Genomic DNA, 22227 nt, shown 5'->3' on the forward strand with positions numbered 1-22227 from the left:
GATGTGTTCCCTCAGAGAGCTACAAGCAAGGTATTATGGGAGTTCTGAAGAGAGCACTTCTGCCTGAAATACCTTAGAATGCTTTATTGGAAAAACGCCTTTACAGCCAAATTCTCATCTCCAGCACTCTTATATTAATGCTAATTGACTGAAATTGGAAGGTAAGACAAAGTACAGCTAGTGTGCCAAAGGTCTTGGGTTTAGTACAAAGAGATGGATTATCCCTAGGGTTAAAGGTAATGTGCAGGATTTCTTCTGAACCCTCAAATGTTCAATTAAAAGTGATTTTAAGTATGCACATGTCGTTGACTCCTGAGATAGAGGGCTTAGTAAAAGAGAAAAGGAACAAAAGTGGAGAAACCAAGAAAGAAATCACTGCTCCTGCTCAGGACTTTGGTACTGCCAATCTAGTTTATCCACAAATAAATGAGTTCAGATCCCATAGTAAGGTATTGCCATGGAGATGAAAAGAAGTACAAACTAAGATCCCCACCCTTATGTAAAAGGCAACCTTCACTACCTTTCTATTTTACCACTATTTTCTGTTGTAAGGTGCTGAATGTTTGTGTCTGTTAATGGGGGGGGGGGATTACATTAGTTATTTGGACAGTGGGAGAGTTGGCTGAGGGTAGCCCCACCATAGAGGGGGCAGGATAGTCTCTGGCTAGGCACTTTGGAGAGGGGAAAGTAACAGTAGGAGTTGACTGTCAATTGTTCAGAGGTGGGGGCTTGGGTTACTGGGTAGTGTGTGGGTGATTTGCTCTTAGTGGATACAGAAGCTTAAGTGCATGCCTCACTAATACTATTCTCATTACATATATGAGAAGAGCACAGCTGGTGTTTATCCTCAGAGGCAGCAAATCCTGTTATTTATCTCTCTATTCTGTGATTTATTTATAAAGTTATGAATGGTCCATTAAACTAAGTTTGGGTGTCTGTCTCCCCACATTCATCCTCCTTCTAGCTTTATCCAGCCTGGTCATGAACAGCCCAATGCTGTGGACTGATGCATTTTTTCCTTAATTCCTCTCTCAGCCCCCTCCTTTTCCCTTCCTCACCATCCGCTCCCCCCCCCTCCCAAGGTTATTTGGGAGATTAGAGTTCATTAATTAAATCCTGTGCCTAGATCGAACTGTAACATTATTCCAATCACATTTATCTTGCATCCGCGGAGAGGGATGGCAGCCCCACTGGAAACGCGCTGTGTAGAATGAGCAGGCAGCGGAAAGGAGACGTAGAACGCAGCCAGCTGCCATTTCGACACCGCAGCTCCAGCCTTCCATTTTATTTTTAATTCTTCATTGTCCTGGCTCTCCCTTTCCTTGGGGGTTCGGATTCTCTCTGTCTGCCCACCCCCATCTTTTCGCTATTCCCCCAGCTCAGCGCCCTCCCTCCCACCCACCCCCATCACGCAACACACACACACACACACACACACACACACACACAAACACACCCCCACGCTCACCACCTTCCCCCCACCCCCTTTCCCCAAGCTGCCGTTTGCAACTCAATGGACCGATTTCTTGGGTTTCACTGACTCACGCCTTCCCCAAGATGAGAAATTGCAAAATGGCCCGGGTGGTTAGTGCACTGGGGCTGGTCATGCTCAGCGTCGCCTTGCTGATTTTATCTCTGATCAGCTATGTGTCCTTGAAAAAGGATAACATCTTCACCACTCCCAAGTACGCCAGCCCGAGGGTGCCCCGAATGTATATGTTCCACGCGGGATTTAGGTAAGTGTGGCCATTTATTTTTCTCACTCTCTCTCTTGCCTCTAGTTTATTTATTATTTTATAGTTGGGGAATTGTGAAAGGGAAGGTTTGGAGCTTGGTGGTGGCGGGGAACATAACATGAGCAAGGTATTTTGGCATCTCCGAGACCCTTTCGCCAAGATAACTGCGTGATCATAATTGCTGTTTATTATTTACGGGGTTAGGGGAACCTACCCCTAACTACTGGCCAAATCGGTCTGATTGCCTTTCTGTGAGTTTTAAGTAGCAATGTCCCCTTCCCTCTCCCCGAAATAGGATGGTAGTGATGAGGGAATGAGAATTGTTACCAGGGAAAGAGGGTTGCTACTAGGACGGGGAAGGGATGACTATGTGTGCCTTGTGAGAGCATTCTTCCTACCCCTGGTCTGCAGGGTTCGACATGGCTGTGGTGACGGTCAGTCCAGGGGCGATTAAATGGCGCAGGCGCTTTGCTTATCCCCCTCTCCCTTACTCCCCCGCCTCCCCACAAAAATTATGGAGGGGTTCGTTCGAAGGGCTCTCTTAGGGTTTCTTCTCTCTTCTCTGTTAGAAAACCTCCTTTGGGACTACAACCCAAAGTCCTGCAGTCCTTCCTCCTTCCCATCACCTCCCAGTAAGCAGCCCACAGACTGAAATAGACATCCCCAACCCCAGAAACCCAGTCCAAGTCCGTAGGGACAGGAGCTGCTCCTTAGCTCTTTAGTTTAGCACCTTCCTTATCCAAACAGTTTGTGCTTTTCTTAGGTATTCTGGAGACTCACACCTCCGCTCTCAGACCCAACATTTTTTCCTGTGTGTATGTATGCGCGTGTGCGTGGTGGGGGAGGGGTGGTTTTGCACAGTAAACAGGCCCTGTAGATTGTTTGGGGGAGGGGGATGAAGGGAAGAAAATCCTGTGGCCAAAATCTGGCCATTAGATGTAGATGTTGCGCCTAAGGGAAAGCTTCACCCAAAGCTCTCAACCCCTGAGATTCCCAGACCTGAAATAGGCACTAGGAAGCCTTTCCCGCCCAATCCTTCAAGTAGCTCCGGGCTGCTCCCAGACCTCCACCGAGTCTGTAGAAGTTGAGGATATGGGCCTCCTTTGTGAAGGAGTCAGAAAATAGTGAGTTAAACCAGAAACGGATTCGAGATGGAAGAGGTTAAGGCAGGGGACCACCCTTTGCCCCCTCCCCCATCTGCACTCTCCTCTGCCTTTCCCCTCCAAAAACAATTAAGTCAAGCCCTGGAGTGTTGAAGTTGTTTGGATTGCTGCCTGGTTTTGTGGGCTGTCGCCTGTCCGTGGTGCTGACTCGTTGAGTTACACTGGCTAGGTGCATGCTTTACATTTAGTTGCTTCCTTTAGTCAGGTCCCCCTGTTCTCTATGCTTGACGGCCATTTTATGATTTCCCCAGTAGCAACGAGGATATTAAGGGTGTATTTGTTTTTACTCATATTATCTTTTAAAAAAAATTAAACGGAAGAGAGTCAAAGGGGACTGTGTGTGACTAGAGTATGGAGACTTTTTTGCACAGTGTCGATTGAATCAACTCTATTGAACTTTAATAGCCTTCTGGCTCTAAAAGCAGAGGCGAATTATTTTGCTTATGTACTCATGATTCTTTCCAGGTCACAATTTGCACTGAAGTTTCTAGACCCATCATTTGTGCCCATTACGAATTCTCTGACCCAGGAACTTCAGGAGAAACCTTCTAAGTGGACATTTAACCGGACAGCTTTTTTACAGCAAAGGTAGGATAGGAGGAAAGCACAAAAGTACAAAAAGAAGTGTTTCCAAATACAAGAGTTTGAAACAATCATTTCCCCTGCTGTTAGGACATGGGCAGTGTTTTTCCTTGGCCTATACAAAGTAGCAACACGAATACTGTGTGCCCCCTCCTAAACTGAAAACTATGGCAGCATCAGAATGCTAAACAGAGGGAAAGGGCTTTATAATTTACACCAAATTCAATGAAATGTTTTTTTAAATATTCTCTTTCAAATATGACCTTACATTAAAATCATAGCTTAACATCAAAGTACTAACAAAAGAGCATCCAAACAATCAAAAACTCCAAACAATATTTTAGCCATTAGGTATGACATCCAAAGTAGTTCCAACATAAATTTGGGGGTAGGAGAATCCCACATTAAAGTCATAAAATAGTATTTATTGTCTTACTGAAATGTAATCTATATTATATGTATTTTTAAGATGAAAAGATAATTTTGCTGATTCACCATATAAAATTAGCATGTAAAACTAACAAATATATTTGTACACTGATATACACATGTATATTCATGTATATATGTACTATGCATGTATATCCCTTGGAGCTTTTGACATATGGGGAAGTGATTCTGGGTTATTCTTATTAGTTATATCTCACATCAGTCATTATTGAAGAAATAATCAAGATAAAGATTGCAGAATTTATTTGAAATCATTTATTCAAGATAGAACTTAAACCTTCAGTATTTCTAGCCTTCCTAAGCTGAGCTGCATCTTTAATGAGATTATTATACTGCCAAATGGAATGTGAGCCATCTAGTGTGCTCATTAGGGGTGCGGAGACTTGTTTTCACAAAGCCTTAAATCTAGGGGACAGTGAATAGTGTTTATAGCACCTACCTAGCTCAGGCATGTATTTTTAACATATTGACCAGAACAATATTCCATCAGACACAATATAGGAGATTCAATTAAACTCCTCAGTGACATCATGCATTGTCCTAAAACATCAACCTAGGTTACTATGATCTTAAAAATTCTATACATAGATATTGAATAATAAAATATATTCTGTAATAAAATAAATTCTTCCACAAACCAGAGATGAGTTTCTATCCAATGTTTTTGGCTAATAACCTAGATAACTTTAATGGGAGGTTCTAATTTTCAACTGACTAGGTTCTATACCAATTGCTCACATATTTCTTATATAATGCAAATGTTCTCTCTATGTGATTTTTAACCTTTCAAAATATCTTTTTCTTCAAAACTGTCACAAAAATCTGTTACTTAAGTAAATAACATAAAAACAAATAACAGAATATCTTTTCCCTTTGCCTTTTTGAAATTACTTTGAGTAGCACTAGGTTCCACATCACACATTTCCCCTTATACAGATTTATAATTTGATAAGTATAATAAAGCTAACACAATCAAATGAAGTGCCTAGAGATGTTGTCTATAGCATCTATTTTCACTTCTGTTTTTAAAATTAGTAACAGTAAGGATTCAAAGCAATTGAGTATGGGGGGGTTCTCATTTTATTTTTCAGTTAACAAGCATTTATTTACTCTACCTCTAACTCTTTCACTTAAAAGAAAAACAAAATCCTTTTAACAAATATGCATAAAGCAGTTTGAATTTCTACATTGTCCATGTTCATGCCATTGTGCATCTTGAATCTATCTATTCTCTTTTAGAATGTGGGTAGTGTAGATTATCGACAGCCTGTTGTAATTATGCTTGGTCACTGTATTAATCAGAGATCTTAAGTTTTTTAAATGTGTTTGTTGACTGGATATTTGTGTGGATATGACCATAAAGAAACAAGTTACTTGAAATTCTTAAGTACTTTGAATGATTGAGCAGTAGAGAATTTTTTTTCTCAAAAATCATCATAAAAGCCAAATATTGAACATATTTTCCATGTTACATAATAATTATTTTTTCTAAATTCCAATTTTCTTCAGATAAGTTTTGTTTCTATAAATCAAAGAACAACATTCCCTAATTCTCTCTTTCATTATTCAGAAGTTCCTGATGAGATTATCATCTCATTTTCATTAAATATTCAACTACTCCCTCTGCTATTACCGTTTTAATATTTCAATAACATATAATACTGTACTGAGGCTCTCATAGATATTTGGCACTATTTTAGAAAAAAAGAGTAAGTAATTGATACCCCTTGTACACTGATACCCAATAGCAAAAAAGCAGTCCCATGTAACAAAGACCAGGTTCCCAACTAAATAAGTAACATGATTACCCAATAACAGATAGTAGCTATATCCCATTGATTATTTTCTGGCACAGATTGGGCCTGGGTCACATTTTTATTATCTACATCCTCAATATAAAGTAGAGAAAAGGTATACAATAGCTGTAGTTAGCATATTATCAGCCCAAATTTTTATCATTGAGAAGGGAAGCCACATTTAGAACACTGGACCCAAAGACCAACACGATCCTATAATATGATGCTGGTCTCTTTCCAAAGACCGTGATAGCAATCAATAGATTTCCCATAGGTTTGAGATTCCTAAGATTAATTTCTGATGAAACAAAAGCTTAAAAGAAATAAGATTTAAAAATCAATTGTCTTGAATGGGATATATTTAATGAATTTCTTTTTATTTTAGGAAAGAGATTCTTCAACATGTCGATGTAATAAAAAATTTTTCTTTGACCAAGAATAGTGTTCGGATTGGACAGCTGATGCACTATGACTATTCCAGCCATAAATATGTTTTCTCTATTAGCAATAACTTCCGATCACTGCTTCCAGATGTGTCACCCATTGTGAATAAGCATTATAATATTTGTACTGTGGTTGGAAATAGTGGGATCCTGACAGGGAGCCAGTGTGGACAAGAAATAGATAAATCTGATTTTGTTTTCCGTTGCAATTTTGCCCCCACCGAGGCATTCCAAAAAGATGTTGGAAGGAAAACCAACCTTACCACCTTCAATCCTAGCATCCTGGAAAAGTATTACAACAATCTTTTGACCATTCAGGATCGTAACAACTTTTTCCTCAGTTTAAAAAAACTTGATGGGGCAATCCTCTGGATCCCTGCATTTTTCTTCCATACTTCAACAACTGTCACCAGGACACTAGTTGATTTCTTTGTCGAGCACAGAGGTCAGTTAAAGGTCCAGTTGGCTTGGCCTGGAAATATAATGCAACACGTCAACAGGTGTGTATATTTTCCTGCATCTAATCTGTCTTTTACTCAGATGGGAATTAATCATTTGATCTTTTGGGGGAGGGCCATTCATAATTAGTCATGAATAGCTTACACAAATGATTGATCAACTTGTAAGTAGCTATTGAAATCATTTTAGCTCATCCCCAGCTTTGAGTCACTAAGAGCCAATGGGCAGATTGGTGGCTTATTTCCATTACCTTTCTCTACTCAATCCCTTTTCATGCTCAAAAGCCTAAAGATTGGTAAAAGCAAACCCTAAATTTAATGAACAGGAAGCCTCTTCCTCCAAAAATCTTTTTAAAAAATAGTAGTTAGTCAATTCAACATGTCAAAACACGTTTTGAATGTATTTCTCTATTTTATCCAGTTAGTTGGGTGTGGCATAGACAAAACTTGGGTGAAGAAAAAAAAAACAAAAAAACCTGGCAAACTCATAAATGTTATAATCAACTTTAATATAATTGAGAGTTAAATTTAAACACAGACAAAGAATGTTTTGTTGACCCTCTTCTAACTCCACACCACTTCTCCCCAAAATACCAAGGATGAAAAACTTTCTCTAAGTCAACATTCTCCAGGTGCTGTTCCTAAATGAAAATAATTTATATGTGAACCCTCGTAGAAGATAAGCCATAGATGTGGTGTTTATGAATATTTGAATAATCATTTCATGTGGTTTCTCAATCTCTCTCCAAGGTTTCTACCTGCATTCACAAATACCTACACCTTATAAACCACATGAGTAAGCCTAATGGGAATAAGGTGTTGATTAATTCTTTAAATGTAATCCATTTTCAAGTCATTTACTATATTAGTGCCAGAAGCACTGGATTTGGAAAGTTGGATGTGTTGAAATAACACGGTCTTTATATTAACTAGAGGGGAAAATATATATATATATATATAAAGAAGTAAACCAACTAATTCTCTCTTGAACTTAATAAATGAAAACAGCCAAAGTGGTTATGAACAACTGTATCTTCTATATCTTCTTTTCCTAGGTAGAAGGATTTTGTTCATTATAAATTACCTTAAAAATGCCTCAATTTTCCACTTGTCCTTCTTAATTGACTTGTAAGTGTCTAATGTCCTACTTAAATATAACAGTTCATTCACATTGTGAGGACGAATAGGAGAATAAGAGAAAAGGGACTGAACATTTCAGTCTGCACAAAAGATATCCTACCTCTGGTACCCTGAGAGTTTTTTAATTGAGGGTACACTTAGCTGTCAGATTCTAGCTCTCGTTAGCTTCAATGACCTCAGTGAAACAGATGGAAAGCAAATCAAGGTCTTTAGTTGTAGTTATTAATATTTATGTAAAATCTTTGATTCTCAGCTGAAAATAAAAGGGCAAATCTTCTGACACCATAGGTAGTATGTAAAGCTTTTCAAAGACTCAGGAAATCCAACAGAAAGACTATGTTATATACTGGCTGAATTCTCTATAAGCTGTTTTAATGTAGCCCTGCAGTGGCCAAATCAACCTCAAAGTAAACACACTGATTTGACAAAAATGGGATTTTGCCCACTGCAAATTCAACACAACTAAAATGAGTATGAAGAGTAACAGTCTAAAATTCTAAAATACAATTGGGGAATGAAATAATTTAGCATTTTCCCTAAATTTAGAGGAATATGGGCAAGCAGTTTTTGCATCCATGTTTACTAATGGCAACTGCTATTGGTCAGAAGATTTCCTGCTCCTGTCCATAACCACCACCTTCACAAATATCTCTTGGCTTGTTCAAACAATCTGGAAATGATAGCCAGGAGCCAGAATCTTTCTAGAACCAAGAGATTTAATGCATACATGATTGTATGTGTGCATACATATACATGTTTACACACATAAGCTTATGTGTATATAAATGTATATAGAAATATGTGCATGTGTGTGTGTTCCCATGTTACAGCAGAGAGTCAGGTGGCAGAGTGATAGGAGTCCTGCCAGCTTTCTGTCAAGTTTCAGCTACTATGAAGAGTACATGAGAAGGAACTAACTAGACTCATCGAATGTAAGAAAATGCTAGAATGACCTTTTCGTATTAGGAGCACATGCATCCTTAGAGATGGATAATGTTCTATTCATTCTTTCATTCATTCATATATTCAAAAACATTTAATTAAGTGCCTACTAGGTGAAAAGCATGGGGATGGGGGGATGTAGGAGAAGAAGTCTGGACTAAAAGTCAGGAAGACCTACGCTTCAATTTTGCCTCTGACACTTACTCTTTGCATAAGCCTGGGAATGTTACTTGGTTTTTATGTTCTCCAAGTAACTTCCTGGGACTTAGCTTCTAACTCATATTGCTAGCTATAGATGATTTGCCTTCAGAATTCATATTGAGCTCTGTCTTCTGCATGAGACCTTTCCTAATCCACCCCCTACCCAGGTGCTAGTGCTCTCACTATAAAAATTTCCTTGTATTTTAAAATAGATATGTTCTATGGATATATGTGCCTACATTCTTCATTGGATAGAATGCAAGCTTCTTCAGAACAGGAACCAATTTTGTTTCCATCTTTTTATAGTGCTTGGCCCAGAACAGACAACAAAGACATGTGGATGAACTTATTGCTCAGCACTGTTGGAGAGAGCAACTATGCCTGTAGCATGCCACCATGACAATATCAAATATTTGATAATAATGATAATAACAACAATAACAATGAGCATTTATATGGTGCTTTTAAAGTCCCAAAGGCAGTTCGCATTTGTTCTCAGTTGACCTCACAACAATCCTGTGAGATAGATTTTATTTTCATCCCCATTTTATGGCTAAGAAAAAGGAAGACAAAAGAGGTCATGGGACTTTACCTTGGGGTTACACAGATAGTGTCTAAGGCAAGACTCAAACTCAGGTCTTCCTGACTTGAAGCCTAGCACTCTATCCACCACACTACCTCATTGCCTCAAATATGAGCAAAACACTTTTTAGGTGTTACTGACTCGCCATAGTGCTTTGCACATAGCAAGCAGTTAATAAAGGTTTTTTTTTATAATAATACAAAAAATAATATAAAAAATAATTTTTTATAATAATAAAAAATAAAGGCAAATAAAAGTTTATTTGCCTTCTCATCCACTCAGTCATAGAAGTCATTCTTTTGAAAGATCCTAAGACATGCGATCTTAAAACACTTCCAGGACAGATGACTTCATATCCTAACATGAATAGCCAACCTTCCACTCTCTGAAATCCACCTATCACCTAACTAAGCTGAGGCATGTTGGCCTGTCACATTGAGACTCAAAGCCTCCATCTCTAAATCAGCATGTGCTTATTATTCTACAGGTACTGGAAAAACAAACGGTTGACACCCAAACGACTGAGCACAGGTATTCTTATGTACACCCTTGCATCTGCAATGTGTGAAGAGATCCACTTGTATGGATTTTGGCCATTTGGATTTGACCCCAACACTCGGGAAGATCTTCCTTACCATTACTATGACAAAAAAGGAACCAAATTTACGACCAAGTGGCAGGAATCCCACCAACTTCCTGCCGAGTTTCAGCTATTATACAGAATGCATGAGGAGGGACTGACCAAACTGACTCTGTCACATTGTGCCTAAGAACTTCAAACTCAAAGTGCCAAATGATTGTTTTAAAAGTGCCCCAAACCAAATTGAATATTCTTCAAAAGTAGAGCCCTTTTAGGGTCATATGTTTACTAAAACTATTTTCCACAGCTTAAAAAGTCAAGATGTTCTCTATTGCCCTGCCCACCGGTCTGCAAGGGTCTTAGCGCATTTAGCAAGACCAACAAAAACTACACTTTTTTCAAGCTGTAAGAATCTTTAAGGAATTGATGAAAGAAATTTTGCATTTATAGCTATGCTATTAAATATATGTTTTAAAGTATTTTCATATTGATATTTTAGCAGCTGAGAAACTGCTGTCCATTTGGAGCATTCCATGCTATGTAGAACTAGAGATGGTGCTTTCCTGAGCTCTGTTCAGCCTCTAGGCAGAGCTGAGACAAGGCACCTAAAGAGAGATTTGAAAATGACTCCCCTCACTCCTTCACTGGAGAGTTCCAGCCCTCCACCCCCATTCTTCATCTTATACCAGGGACTTGGAACCATCAGGGTAATACATGGGATTACTTTACACAAAATAAACACCTGTGTATCATGGAGAGCAGAGTTTTCTGTGATTCCAAGTATGTGAATATATAAAAACTGATATAAAACAATTTACCTTTGTGCCCCTGCCTTCCCTTTATATTTCCCCCTCAATGGGCCCTTTTCCTACCAAGATCCAAATCATATTTCTAGGGCTAATTTATGAGGGATCTCTGTTTAACATTATGTTCAAACTCTTTAAATTGGTAATAGGAAAAAAAAAACAGATTTCCTTAGCCTACCTATCTCCCTCCCTCTCTTTGCTGTGTGGGATTTTCTTTTGCTTATTTAATTGCCTTTTCCACTGTGGGTTGTGTGTTTGCTTGATGCATTCATGACACTGAGTAACTTTGATGCTTCCATCCAATTTCTTTTCAAACTGAATAAATTATAATACATTTATGTTACCTTATATTTTTACAGAAAACACCTCTTACTTGATGCTCATGACCTGGATTCCACTGCAGGTCAAAGCATGAGCTCTCAATCTGAAGCAGCATACAGCATGTCTCTCACTATTTAGTACACAGGAAACTAAAGACATGAGTGGATTTTTGTACGTGGTTGGCCACTAGCATAATGTCAATCAATTCCTTAAGGAAGGGTCCAAGAGCATTTAAACCTGGGCTCCATTCATATTAAGCCAAACTGGATAGTGGTTCTGAGAGGTTCTCAGAATATAGTCACAGTTATATTTGGAATTTAGGCCATGTTAGAAATATAAGATTATTTATTAGCACACAATTGGTCCAATGACCAATTCAACCTAAACTGCTTTATCACAGGAGGCAAGAAGCCATTTGAATGATGTTGTCTAGAAAAATAAATGTTGGAAAGTGGTAGAGGGAGAGCCTTTTGGGATTGTCTGATGCCTCTCCCAAGGCCATTTCAGGCCTGAAACCTGAATATGCAGTGTTCAAACTAGTGTCACTTCTACGTACTCTAGTTGACAGTGTTTCTGTGGCCAGCATCTCATAGGTGACTGTTTTGTCCCAAGAGAAGTATGAATTCCTGGTCTTTCTTTGCCAAGAGAAGTGTGAGCTCTGAGTCTTATACTCCTCTTTCCAATAGATCCAAATTAGATCTATTATAGCTAAAATTTATGGATTTTCCAGGAAGAAAAGCCATTGAGTAATTCAGGCAATCCTAGGATCTTGGACAAAATTATTTTTCTGTGTAATGCTGTATAGACTCTACCATGTAGACATGGATTTGACCCTCCTAGTTTTTTCATTATCTTTGTCCTTCTAATCTGAGCAGCATTCTGGCCAAGTGGAACTTAAATTTTAATATGATATTCCTTTCTTCTTTCTGAGTGCCAATCAAGCACATTTATAATCTACACAGGGGAGACAGCTCACTCTTTCCCATAAATCACATCTAAATTTTTTTGCATTCCCTAGCCTGCAATGTTAAAAATATGGATCAAAAATAATTGCTGAGGTGGGAGAATCAAATCAGGGCCCCTCTTTGATGTGTAGGTTCTAACTAAAAAGAATTCCAAGTTTACCTATGAAAGTTACTGCACACACACTGCCTGAGCCTAGAGAAATAGGCTATTTGGGTTTTGTTTCCTCCAGAGAACTACCCAAAGTCATTATGGTCAAAGCTCTTTTTGCTTGAGACAGAAATTCACCAATATGTGTCTGAGATTAGTATGTGTCTGAGAACAAGATGACTTTATTGAGAGAAATATAATTATATATTTATATAACATCATCCATTTTATTATAGGGATAATATAAATGACAATCACCTGATTAGTTGAAAATAAAAAATGGTTAGCTGTTTCAGGATAAGAAACAACAAGAACAAAAACTTCCTTGGAAAGAATATTCATGCTATTTTTCCATCTTGACATACAGTTTAGTGAGCTATAGAACCATTCCAGGAAGCTGGCAGAGATTTAGCCTGTTATTTTATGTCTTGTTCAAATTGGTGTCTCCCTCACCACATTCTATGGGCCAAGTTTCACTGTGCAGCCAAAATTGACAGGAGACTTCTCCTGCATTCTCAAATGCACAGTCCTTTACTATATGAATAAAGGAAAAGAATCAATTCTCGCATGGGCCAGAAGATTTTGATGCTGATGTTTTGAACTCCAGTATGGCTAAAAGACATTTGACATAAGCTTAAACTGCATATACAGGAAGCCACATCGGTCAGAATTAATAAGAAATTGAATCCTGACCATAATCAATTGGCAATCATTACAGAGTGAGTTATTGAAATTTTTTTAAAGATTTACTATGGGGGAAATGTAAAATATTCTATAAGTTTCTGGAAAAGTTCATTTCAACCCTGGCCCCATCACTCTCTCAAATTAAACTACTGATAGAACTCTTCCTGACACCATATTATCAGTTCAACTAAACATCAGAATGTAGATGGAAAGGCTACAGTCATAGAATTCTAGGACCAGAAAGAGCTTGAGAAATCAAGTAGACCAGAAGATCTTAAACTGACAGCTAAGTCTTTGTTTTTAGAGTTTTAATAATGTATTTCATATAATTAGTTTCCTTGGCAATCCTTTTCCCCCCTGCATTTAAAATCATTCTGAGAAGGGGTCTGTAGGCTTCATCAGCATCTCACAAAATTCTTAAGAATCTCTAAACTAGACTACTCTATGTCTGGGCAAGACTATTCTATCTATTCCAGAAAAAATAATTATCTACTCTCTTAAAACCCCATAAAGAAAAACATTTCCTAGTGTCCCTTTCTGCTTTCTTCATAGCTTTGTTTCAAGAAGTATGTCTTGTTTCCTCCCAACCTTCTGCCATCCCTAAAATTTAACCACTAATGTCTTGAACTGTATGTAGACTATGACAACAGAGAAAAGCCATTCGACACCACAAAACAATGTCCTTTTATGTATTTAAAGACTGTTACAAAACCTGGGTCTAAACAACTACAAACAAGTCATTCATGTCCCAAAATACAGTGGATACAAAAAGATCCTACTTGGGAATTTTGGAAAGGACCACTAAGGGCCAATCCTTCAAGGTTCCTGATTATTTCTCAATTTACATAGATTACATTTACAATGAGACAAATGAGAGATTTTTTCAATACCTACTAATTTGGGGTAGCTATTTACACTGAGATTTTGTATTTCCTTTGCCTTCTTTATCCAAGACTAAGTCACTTCCATTTTTCAAACTTTTCCTTTTTAAAGAACCCACTTCCAGATCCTGAGTCAGACTCTACCATAGATCCACCAAGATTTTTTTTTAATCTGATACCAATACAACTACTTAATTCAGTCCCAAACAAAAACAAATCAATGAAATTGGCATTCAGTACATAAAGCAAGCAAATAATTTATTGTATTTTTTCTATTTCAATAAGTCCTTTGAGTTGACATGGCCATAAAGTCATAGATCCAGAATCTGGCTAGACTTCTTAGTATGTGCTGTCAAGAAATTAATTTCATTAAAACCCAACAAACTGAGTATTAAAACTCTTTTTTTTATCAGCCAATGTATTTATTATGTCATCTTCAGCACAATATTTGTAAATCTTGGTAGAATAATACAAAGCCTAGTATGATTGTTGAACCATTTCCCAAAACAAGCCAAGTATATGGCACTAGACTACTGCACTAACAATGGTACTCAATGAAGAGAGGGATATGCTGGGACTTTACCCCAGACAATTAAGAACCCACTGCATGTGTGAAAAATAAGCTATTGTTCATTCTGGGGACATGACAACTAGATTTTTCTCTGTATAATTTACCAATGGCTGATAGATTGATACTGATAGATGAAAAAGCATTTCTGATGTCTTTAGAATGGACAATCATTAGATGTCATCTCTGCTAACAAAGAGATACTAAAGATGCACAAAGAGGGCAAAGAATATCTTAAAATCATAAAGTATTTAAGATCAAAGTATCTTAGATGTCATCTAGTTCAAATCCATCATTTTACGTATGAGAAAATTGAAGCTAGTAGGAGTGATTTGATTTGCCCACAGTCAAATAGCTAGTTAATGTAGTGGTGCATTAATTCCAGCTGTAACAAGTATAGATCTCTTCCCTTCCAACATGAAGAGAGGAAAAGCCAAAAATATTATGGGAATAAAAGCACAGGACCAATGAAAAATGACCTTGGTTTTAAATCTTTGAAATATAAGAAACACAAGAAGATAATAAGACTTCAGTGCTGGTTTTGTTTTGGTGTTTTTCAATTTTCTGCAAAGCTGTAATATAGGAGAAATTTAAAAGTTCAATATGATTCATTTATATTTTGATCAGTTTCCTAAAGAAAGAATTGCTTGGCAGTATTCTGTACATTTTCCACTCTGAAAATATTCTCTTATTGAACAATGTTGAACATTTCTAGTATAGTTTTCCACGTACACAAGAGCAGAGATGCATATGTAATTTCTTTGAGAGTCAACCACACTCTGCACTGAAAGAAAAAATAGGCAAATTAGGTAAATTACTATTGTAGAAAAAATATTTGTTTGTTACAATTTCAATTGAAAACTGAGAACTTAATTCTCTGTTCATTTTAATAATAAAGCTTTGCTATAATTTTAGTAATACATATGAATAATATGGATGTTGAAAACTGAACACAGTTTTGTGCTGACATCACTATATGCTACCGCCAGTGGCACCTCTCAAGGGTAAGAAATTACTCTTATCAATGCCATTCATGTTGTAAATTTTTTTCTGGAATATATGTTGAATTTGACAAAGAGAAATGCTATTATAATTGGATGCTCTGAGAATCTAGCACATAGATTGTTTCTACACATGCAAAATGAAAAACTGAGTCAATTGTCTATTTCATTCAGACTTCCTTAATCTACTTGTTGCGTTATGATTTGCTTTTGACAAATGAAACTGTCAGTGTAGGCTCCATTCTCCAAAATATTCAGAATGTGTAGGCCCTGTCCAATGGATCATCAGGAGGAGTATTGGCTGTGTATATAACCAGGCTGCAGCACTGCAAATCCTGAGAGGCCAGTGCAACATAGGCAGTCTGATTAATCAATTTGGATGCTCTGCAGCCAGATCAATCCCAAAGTGACCTGGCTCAATCATGACAATGGCTAAAGCAGCCAATTCTGCCTTCTTTACTCAGGTCCTTCCACAGAAATAGACTTTAAAATGCCGAATGTTTCACAATGTTCTCGTCAAAGGGAATTTGTAATTTTTAGTTTGTAAATGACTACTTATTATTGAAAGTTTTTATGTTAAAATAGATTCTGTTTTACCCCATCATTTTGTTGACCTTGCAATGGAAACCAGTGAGGAATATGTCATAGAATAACTAATTCCATGCTAAGAGAGGACAGGAACCATGTCTCAATGATCTGTTTAGCTCCCTCAGCACAGTGCTTAATATATGTGTGGGACTTAATGGATAAGTCAATATGAAGTAATGAATTATAATCCTTCACTGAGCCATTTGACAACAAATTTCTTTGATTTTTTAACGTGTCTATATACTGACATAATTCTCAAGTTTTAAAATTTTAGTTAATAAATCGCCAGCTGAATTAAAATTGTCAAAATATTTAGCCATATAGATCCACCAAAATAATGCAACTGTTTTGACTGTGTGTTGTGTTTTCTGAACTGACCTGTCACTAATGGATTCATAAACAATTTGGAACTGGCTCAATTCTGCCTGAATGATTGTATGTTTAAAAATGGCCCAAACGTGCTCTATAACTCTAATGTGTTTGTTCTTGACCTTGTATTTCTTTCATAGGTTTGAAAGTATTTTCCAAATGTTTAATGACGCTTCCAGGTAAGAGCAAAATATCTTTAGGCTTCTGACGAAAGAGTAAATTGAAATTCATGGAAGCTAAGTAGTTCATAAAATCATAAGATTTTAGAGTTAAAAGAGACAAAAGGAACCACCTAGACCAAACCTCTCAATTTACAGATGAGAAGCTAAGGTTCAAAGGTTAAAAGCTTTGCTAAAGCATATAGGTAGCTAGCAGCAAAGCCAGAACTACAATTGAAATTTCATTAAGTTAAATCCACGACATGATGCTGCCTCATAATCTCATGCTAAAAACACAATCATTTTAGCGTAGAGTTAGTTATGGTAGGTTCAATAGCAGATTCTTCACTGTGATTCTATTACAAGGTCATCAACATAATAATGGGCTTTGTTGAGGACAAAAGTATCTACTGAAATATCTTCTATAATTAGCCACCTAGAAAAAAAAAAGCAAGGAAAGATGCCCAATAATTCTACCTCCTTGAAGTCACTGCAATGTTAAATTGCAAGTCAGTCACAGAGCCTAGAATTGGCATTCAAAAACATGATTCCTCATTGCACAAGAATATTCCTTAAAAATAAAAGTCCCCAGACCAGAACTGAGACTTTCAGAAAGGAGAATTCAAGAAGCTTAAACAAAAACAGGGTAATACTAATACAGGGTAAACGTGGTCTTTGTTTGTATTAATTCACTTGTACATGCAAAATAACTTACTTCTTGAATTGGTCCTAAGAAAACCGAATGTTAGATGAAACAATAATATGGAGAACTGGTAGTTCCAGAGGGGAAAAAATTTTTTTAAGAAAGGGTAGTTGCCTAAATAACATTATAATATGGGTTTTTTACTTAATGGTGGTATATGGTTATGATATATAATGATGTTATCATCAAATGGGAAACAATGTGGCAAGGTGGAAAGTGCTATGAATTTGGAGTCAAGAGACCTAAATTGGAATTCCACCTCAGGTACTTCCTAACATACATATGTGATTAAGGTCAAATTACTTAACCCTCTGAGCCTCAGTTTCTTGAACTATAAGATGCAACACCTGATTCATTGATGTAAATGAGGTTGTCCAGAACAATGTTAGCCCATCTTTACCAGAGTCACTAGAGGCTTCGTTACTTCCCCTCAACCAAATTTCAGGGATAATTCTCATCAATTTGTGTGTGTGTGTGTGTGTGTGTATTATATATATATATGTGTGTGTATATATATATATACGTATATATATACATAAACAAATATAAATAATTTCAAATAAATGCACATGAGCCAAGAAGAAACTGGTAAAGAAACTAGGACCATCACCATCCTGTTCTTGGTCTTCTCCATAGGTCCTTCCTTTTCTGATTCTTCAGTCTCTTCATCCAAAATTGACAAAAGGTCATAAAGTCTTATCTAACTGGCAAAAAATGACATCCCTTTGAAATCTGAATATGTCAATTGATTCCAAAACAGAAGTATTGATTAGGCTAAAGACCTTATTGTCTTCAGATGTGTTTTGGTCAAGCTAGTCCTTCATTGGATTGATGGGTCACTTTCTAGTCTAAAAGAATGGCATTTCCTAATTAAAATTCTTCCCTTTCACTGCCAGACACAACCAGTGTAAGAAACCACAGCATAGTAAATGAGAGCCATATTTGGACTATGCTTTTCCATGATTTTTCTTTCATCTGCAAATATTCATCTCATTTTCCTCCACTCCAATGGTCTTCTCCCTCTTCACCTCCCCCATGGAGATTAAATACTTACCTTTGAAAGAAAAATCCAGAGGCATCTAGAAAAGACAGCCCTGAAAGGAATACAAGAAAAATGGGAATACCTCTGAGAACAAAAGTTGAGCAGCATGAGTCCAGCCCACAAACAATACTTTCAACCTCATGACCAGGTTCTCCACCCTTCTGGGTTCCAATTTGGCCTCAGCATCCTTCATTTTTCCTACTTTGTAGAAGCAAGTTGTTTATTGAAACACACAATGTTGAAAAGGCAACATTTGGCATCATCATTAGCTTTCTTTAGAGATGGATTCATTTTGTCATCTTCCATGAAACTTGAATTTAATATAGCAGTTCTCTAGACCCTGGATAATATGATAACTAGTTCCCCATCTATCCCTTCTTTCTGCCGGTATGGCAAGGAACTATTCCTACATACACATGTCCAGATTCCTTATTGAGCAATTAGAAAGAGACATCCTGGCAACGTAAGAACATAAACTCAATTTTTCAAACTGAAAATTTATTTTTTAGTGAAACTCATTCATAAACTTCTTTTAATTAAATGTTTGTGGAAAGCAATGCTAGCAATATCACATAATTCCTGAGATACTATGATTGGCCAGATTTCTCATTCTGTGTATTTTAGATCAGCACAAATGAAGTTAAAGTATTTATTAAAAGATATAATATGATTTTTGTGCTTGTATAAATAGAAAGTATTAGATTCTATGAGCAAATTTGGGGAGATTGTAAGAAGTTCTAATTTAAATTAGATTTTCCTGATTAAACAAAGCACATTTCCTAGTTATTTTTAAAAAATAAGAGCTGGTTTTTACTAGTTGTCTGGGAGAAAAACTAATACTCAAAAAGTAAAGGTTTGAGGTTTTTTTCTTTTCTCAACAAAATAAGTTGTACAAGTGCTTCATAAATGCCTTATATCTCTATCTAAAATGATCCGAAGACAGCTTCTAGTCTTTGTAATTGTCAAAACACGGATTTTTAGCATCTATGGCCTAGATGCCCAATGAAACCTTCACTGGCTTTTCACCTCTTCCCATCAGCCAAAGGGCAAGCTCTGTGTGTAGGATTTTGGGCTTGGACAATTAAGCTTATTCTTTCAATTACCCATTACAGAGAAAACTACATCTTCAAGATAGATCACTGATGAGCAAGGAAAGAGATCAAACTAGAAATTAGGAATGTGTATTAGTAGGTGAGGGTCTTTGCCTTTGTAAAGAGCAATGGTAAGGCACCTTCTGTTAGCTAACTCTTGTGTTTCTCTCAAGACCCAGAATGAATGATTTACATAGTGGAAGGACTATTGGCTTTTTCAAGGATTCCAATTCTTAACTTGTATTTATATAGAAAAGCATCCGTGTTCTTTTGTTTGCATCCAAGTTCTAAGAAACTCAAGCATCATATTAAATAGAATTGAAGTTTCATTTTGGATATCAATGAGAAATTAAATGCATCTTAAAATGGGATCAAATAATTCAACAGCATGGGAAAAATTACTTCAATAACCTCTTGAAGACTAAAGAGACCATATGAATTTTTGTTCAACCTCCTTATTTTACAGACAATAAAATCAAGGCTTCCTGAAGTGAAATTATTTGCCTGTGGCCACACAGCTGGCAGTGTAAAGGCTAGAACCTCCTATCTAGTTTTTGTGCTAATACATTACTTTTACTGTCTTGACATCTCAGATTAGATAACATGTCCTTCTAAAATATGCTCAACTTTCAATAACACTACCCTTGGACTCAAAGTGAACCAAAAGATTCTGTGTAGAATGGGTTTGATTTCTTGAATAAGAGCTTAAAACTCTTAGAAGTTCTTTTTATCAGGTCATAGCACTTGGCAAATTCAGAGGGTATCTGGGAAGACATTTATATCTCAAATTAAATTTAGTAGAATATAATTAGCATTTGTTAAGCATTAACTATATATATATATATATATAACATGCAACTATTCAAATTGAAGGGATTTTGTTTCCTTCTCTTCCAAGAAATTCTGAGTGTAAATGTGTTGCCATTCATTGTATAATTTGTTTGTATTAGATGTGTTGCTTTTTATTTCTATAATCAGAGGATGTTCAAAGATGAAAGGAAGATCAGAGATCATCTGATCAGTTCTTTCATTTTATGAAAAACGAAACAGTCTCAGACATATGAGAGTGATAAACAAATTATACTAGTGGCTGAGTGGCACACACCTAGTGAATGGGAATGTCAGAACTAAAACCCAGTTCACCTTTACTCCCAGACCAGTACTCTTTTCATTTCATCACACTATCTCTATTTTTTTCATCCCTTACTTTCTGTCCTAATACTAACTTTATAACAGAAGAGCAAGGATGAGGCAAATGGGGTTAAGTAGCTTGCCCAGGGTCACATATCTAAGGAAGCCTCCAAAGTTAGATATGAATCCAGGTCTTCCCAGCTCCAGACCTAGCTCTCCATCCATTGTGCCATATAACTGGCCTTCCCTCTATTATTTTAATGGAATGTTAAAATAATCTTTTTATGAGTACAGAAAACAAAAAGGGGGGGAATCTTTTGTGTTTTACAATATTTTGTAATCTCCTTTAGCTTAATTTCTTTATTTTTAGCATTTTTTGAAGAAATGTTACATGGATGAAGAATCTAGGCAGGAGAAAGTGCTTATAAGACAACTACGTTCTTTTTCCCTTTAAAGTTTTGGGTAGCAGTATTACCAAAAGACCAGGAGTAGGAAAATAATAAATGTAAGTTGATAAAGAAATGAAGTAATGTGTCAATGAATGGGAAAATGTTGCTGCTATTATCATACCATGCAGCTCATTTTTTCATGGGAATTGTTCTTGAGAATGACACATGAGAAACTGCAGAATGGCACTAAGGATTTCATCCTTCTACATCACATCAGGAGGCATTTTTTCCTTTGGAAGAGCCTGAGTCCCTTTGGTATCAGAGTCTCATCTCAGGTGACTGGCAGTCAAAATTGCCCTAGAGACACTTGGTGCCCACATCACTCATAAGACTTTAAGGTCTGCATGAAGTAGCCAGTGGGGCTGGACTACATCTGATGCAGTGTGATATACACATGTAAATATTTGGTCATTTTGGTGATCAAGGACTATTTTTCTTACATAGAGATAACTGTGTGTGTGTTGTGACTGTAGCTTGTGAAAAATGCTATTGATTCACTTTGAATCTTTCCAAAATATAACTGTTCAGTATGAATGTGCCTGCAACATTGCCTCATGTGCCAAACACACAGTACTGGATGTGGTGTTTTTAAATAAACTGTTTTATTGTGCATTGGAAAGTAACCAGGTGCCCTGTTCTTCTTTGGGTATTTGTTGTTTTCTTTTTGAAAATTTAATCAACAACCACAAACATCTCAAGAAAGGAAAAACATGGAAGACAATAAGAAAGTGTGAGCTTCTACTATAAGCAGTGAACTATTTTTGTACATATATATGTGTGTTTATCTGTATATGCACATATATGTTCATATGTATATACACTTATAATGTATGTCACACAAATTCATGAGACACAAGTGTATATATAAATGGATGGATAGATAGACAGATGGACAGATGGATGGATGGATGGAAAGAGATAGATATTGAATTAAGTAGAAAAAATTGCTCTATTTTTGACCCTTGAGGGTCAAAATTTTTTACCATTCTCTTCTAGCTTTTAAAATGCTTTAATGATATCCTTTTTACAGTTTAAAAGGCTAGCATGTGAGGGCTTGCCTTTTGCCACATGCCACTGTCTTAAGGTTTCCTTGATAGGATAAGTTTTTATAGTCCATTGTATTACTGGTTATTCCACAGAGCCTTGGCTGGATATATGCTAGTAACAAATACTCAATCAGTCAAGGAGAAAGAAGCCATGATCTCAGAGCTGAAACACATTAGGTAACAAGCTTAGAAGGAACCCAAT

The 22227-nt window shown here is 36.7% G+C and overlaps 1 protein-coding gene across 1 annotated transcript; it reads left to right on the forward strand.

The window, feature by feature from the left end:
• The first annotated feature begins 1034 nt into the window (after nucleotides 1–1034).
• On the forward strand, nucleotides 1035–21602 carry ST8SIA3 (ST8 alpha-N-acetyl-neuraminide alpha-2,8-sialyltransferase 3). Its single transcript, XM_001366450.3, has 4 exons — nucleotides 1035–1736; nucleotides 3365–3487; nucleotides 6113–6670; nucleotides 9982–21602. The coding sequence occupies exons 1-4, from the start codon at nucleotides 1558–1560 to the stop codon at nucleotides 10262–10264; spliced, it is 1143 nt and encodes a 380-aa protein (XP_001366487.1). The 5' UTR covers nucleotides 1035–1557; the 3' UTR covers nucleotides 10265–21602.
• The last annotated feature ends 625 nt before the right edge of the window (nucleotides 21603–22227 follow it).

Source organism: Monodelphis domestica, chromosome 3 (assembly GCF_027887165.1).
Source record: "Monodelphis domestica isolate mMonDom1 chromosome 3, mMonDom1.pri, whole genome shotgun sequence".
NCBI lineage: Eukaryota > Metazoa > Chordata > Mammalia > Didelphimorphia > Didelphidae > Monodelphis > Monodelphis domestica.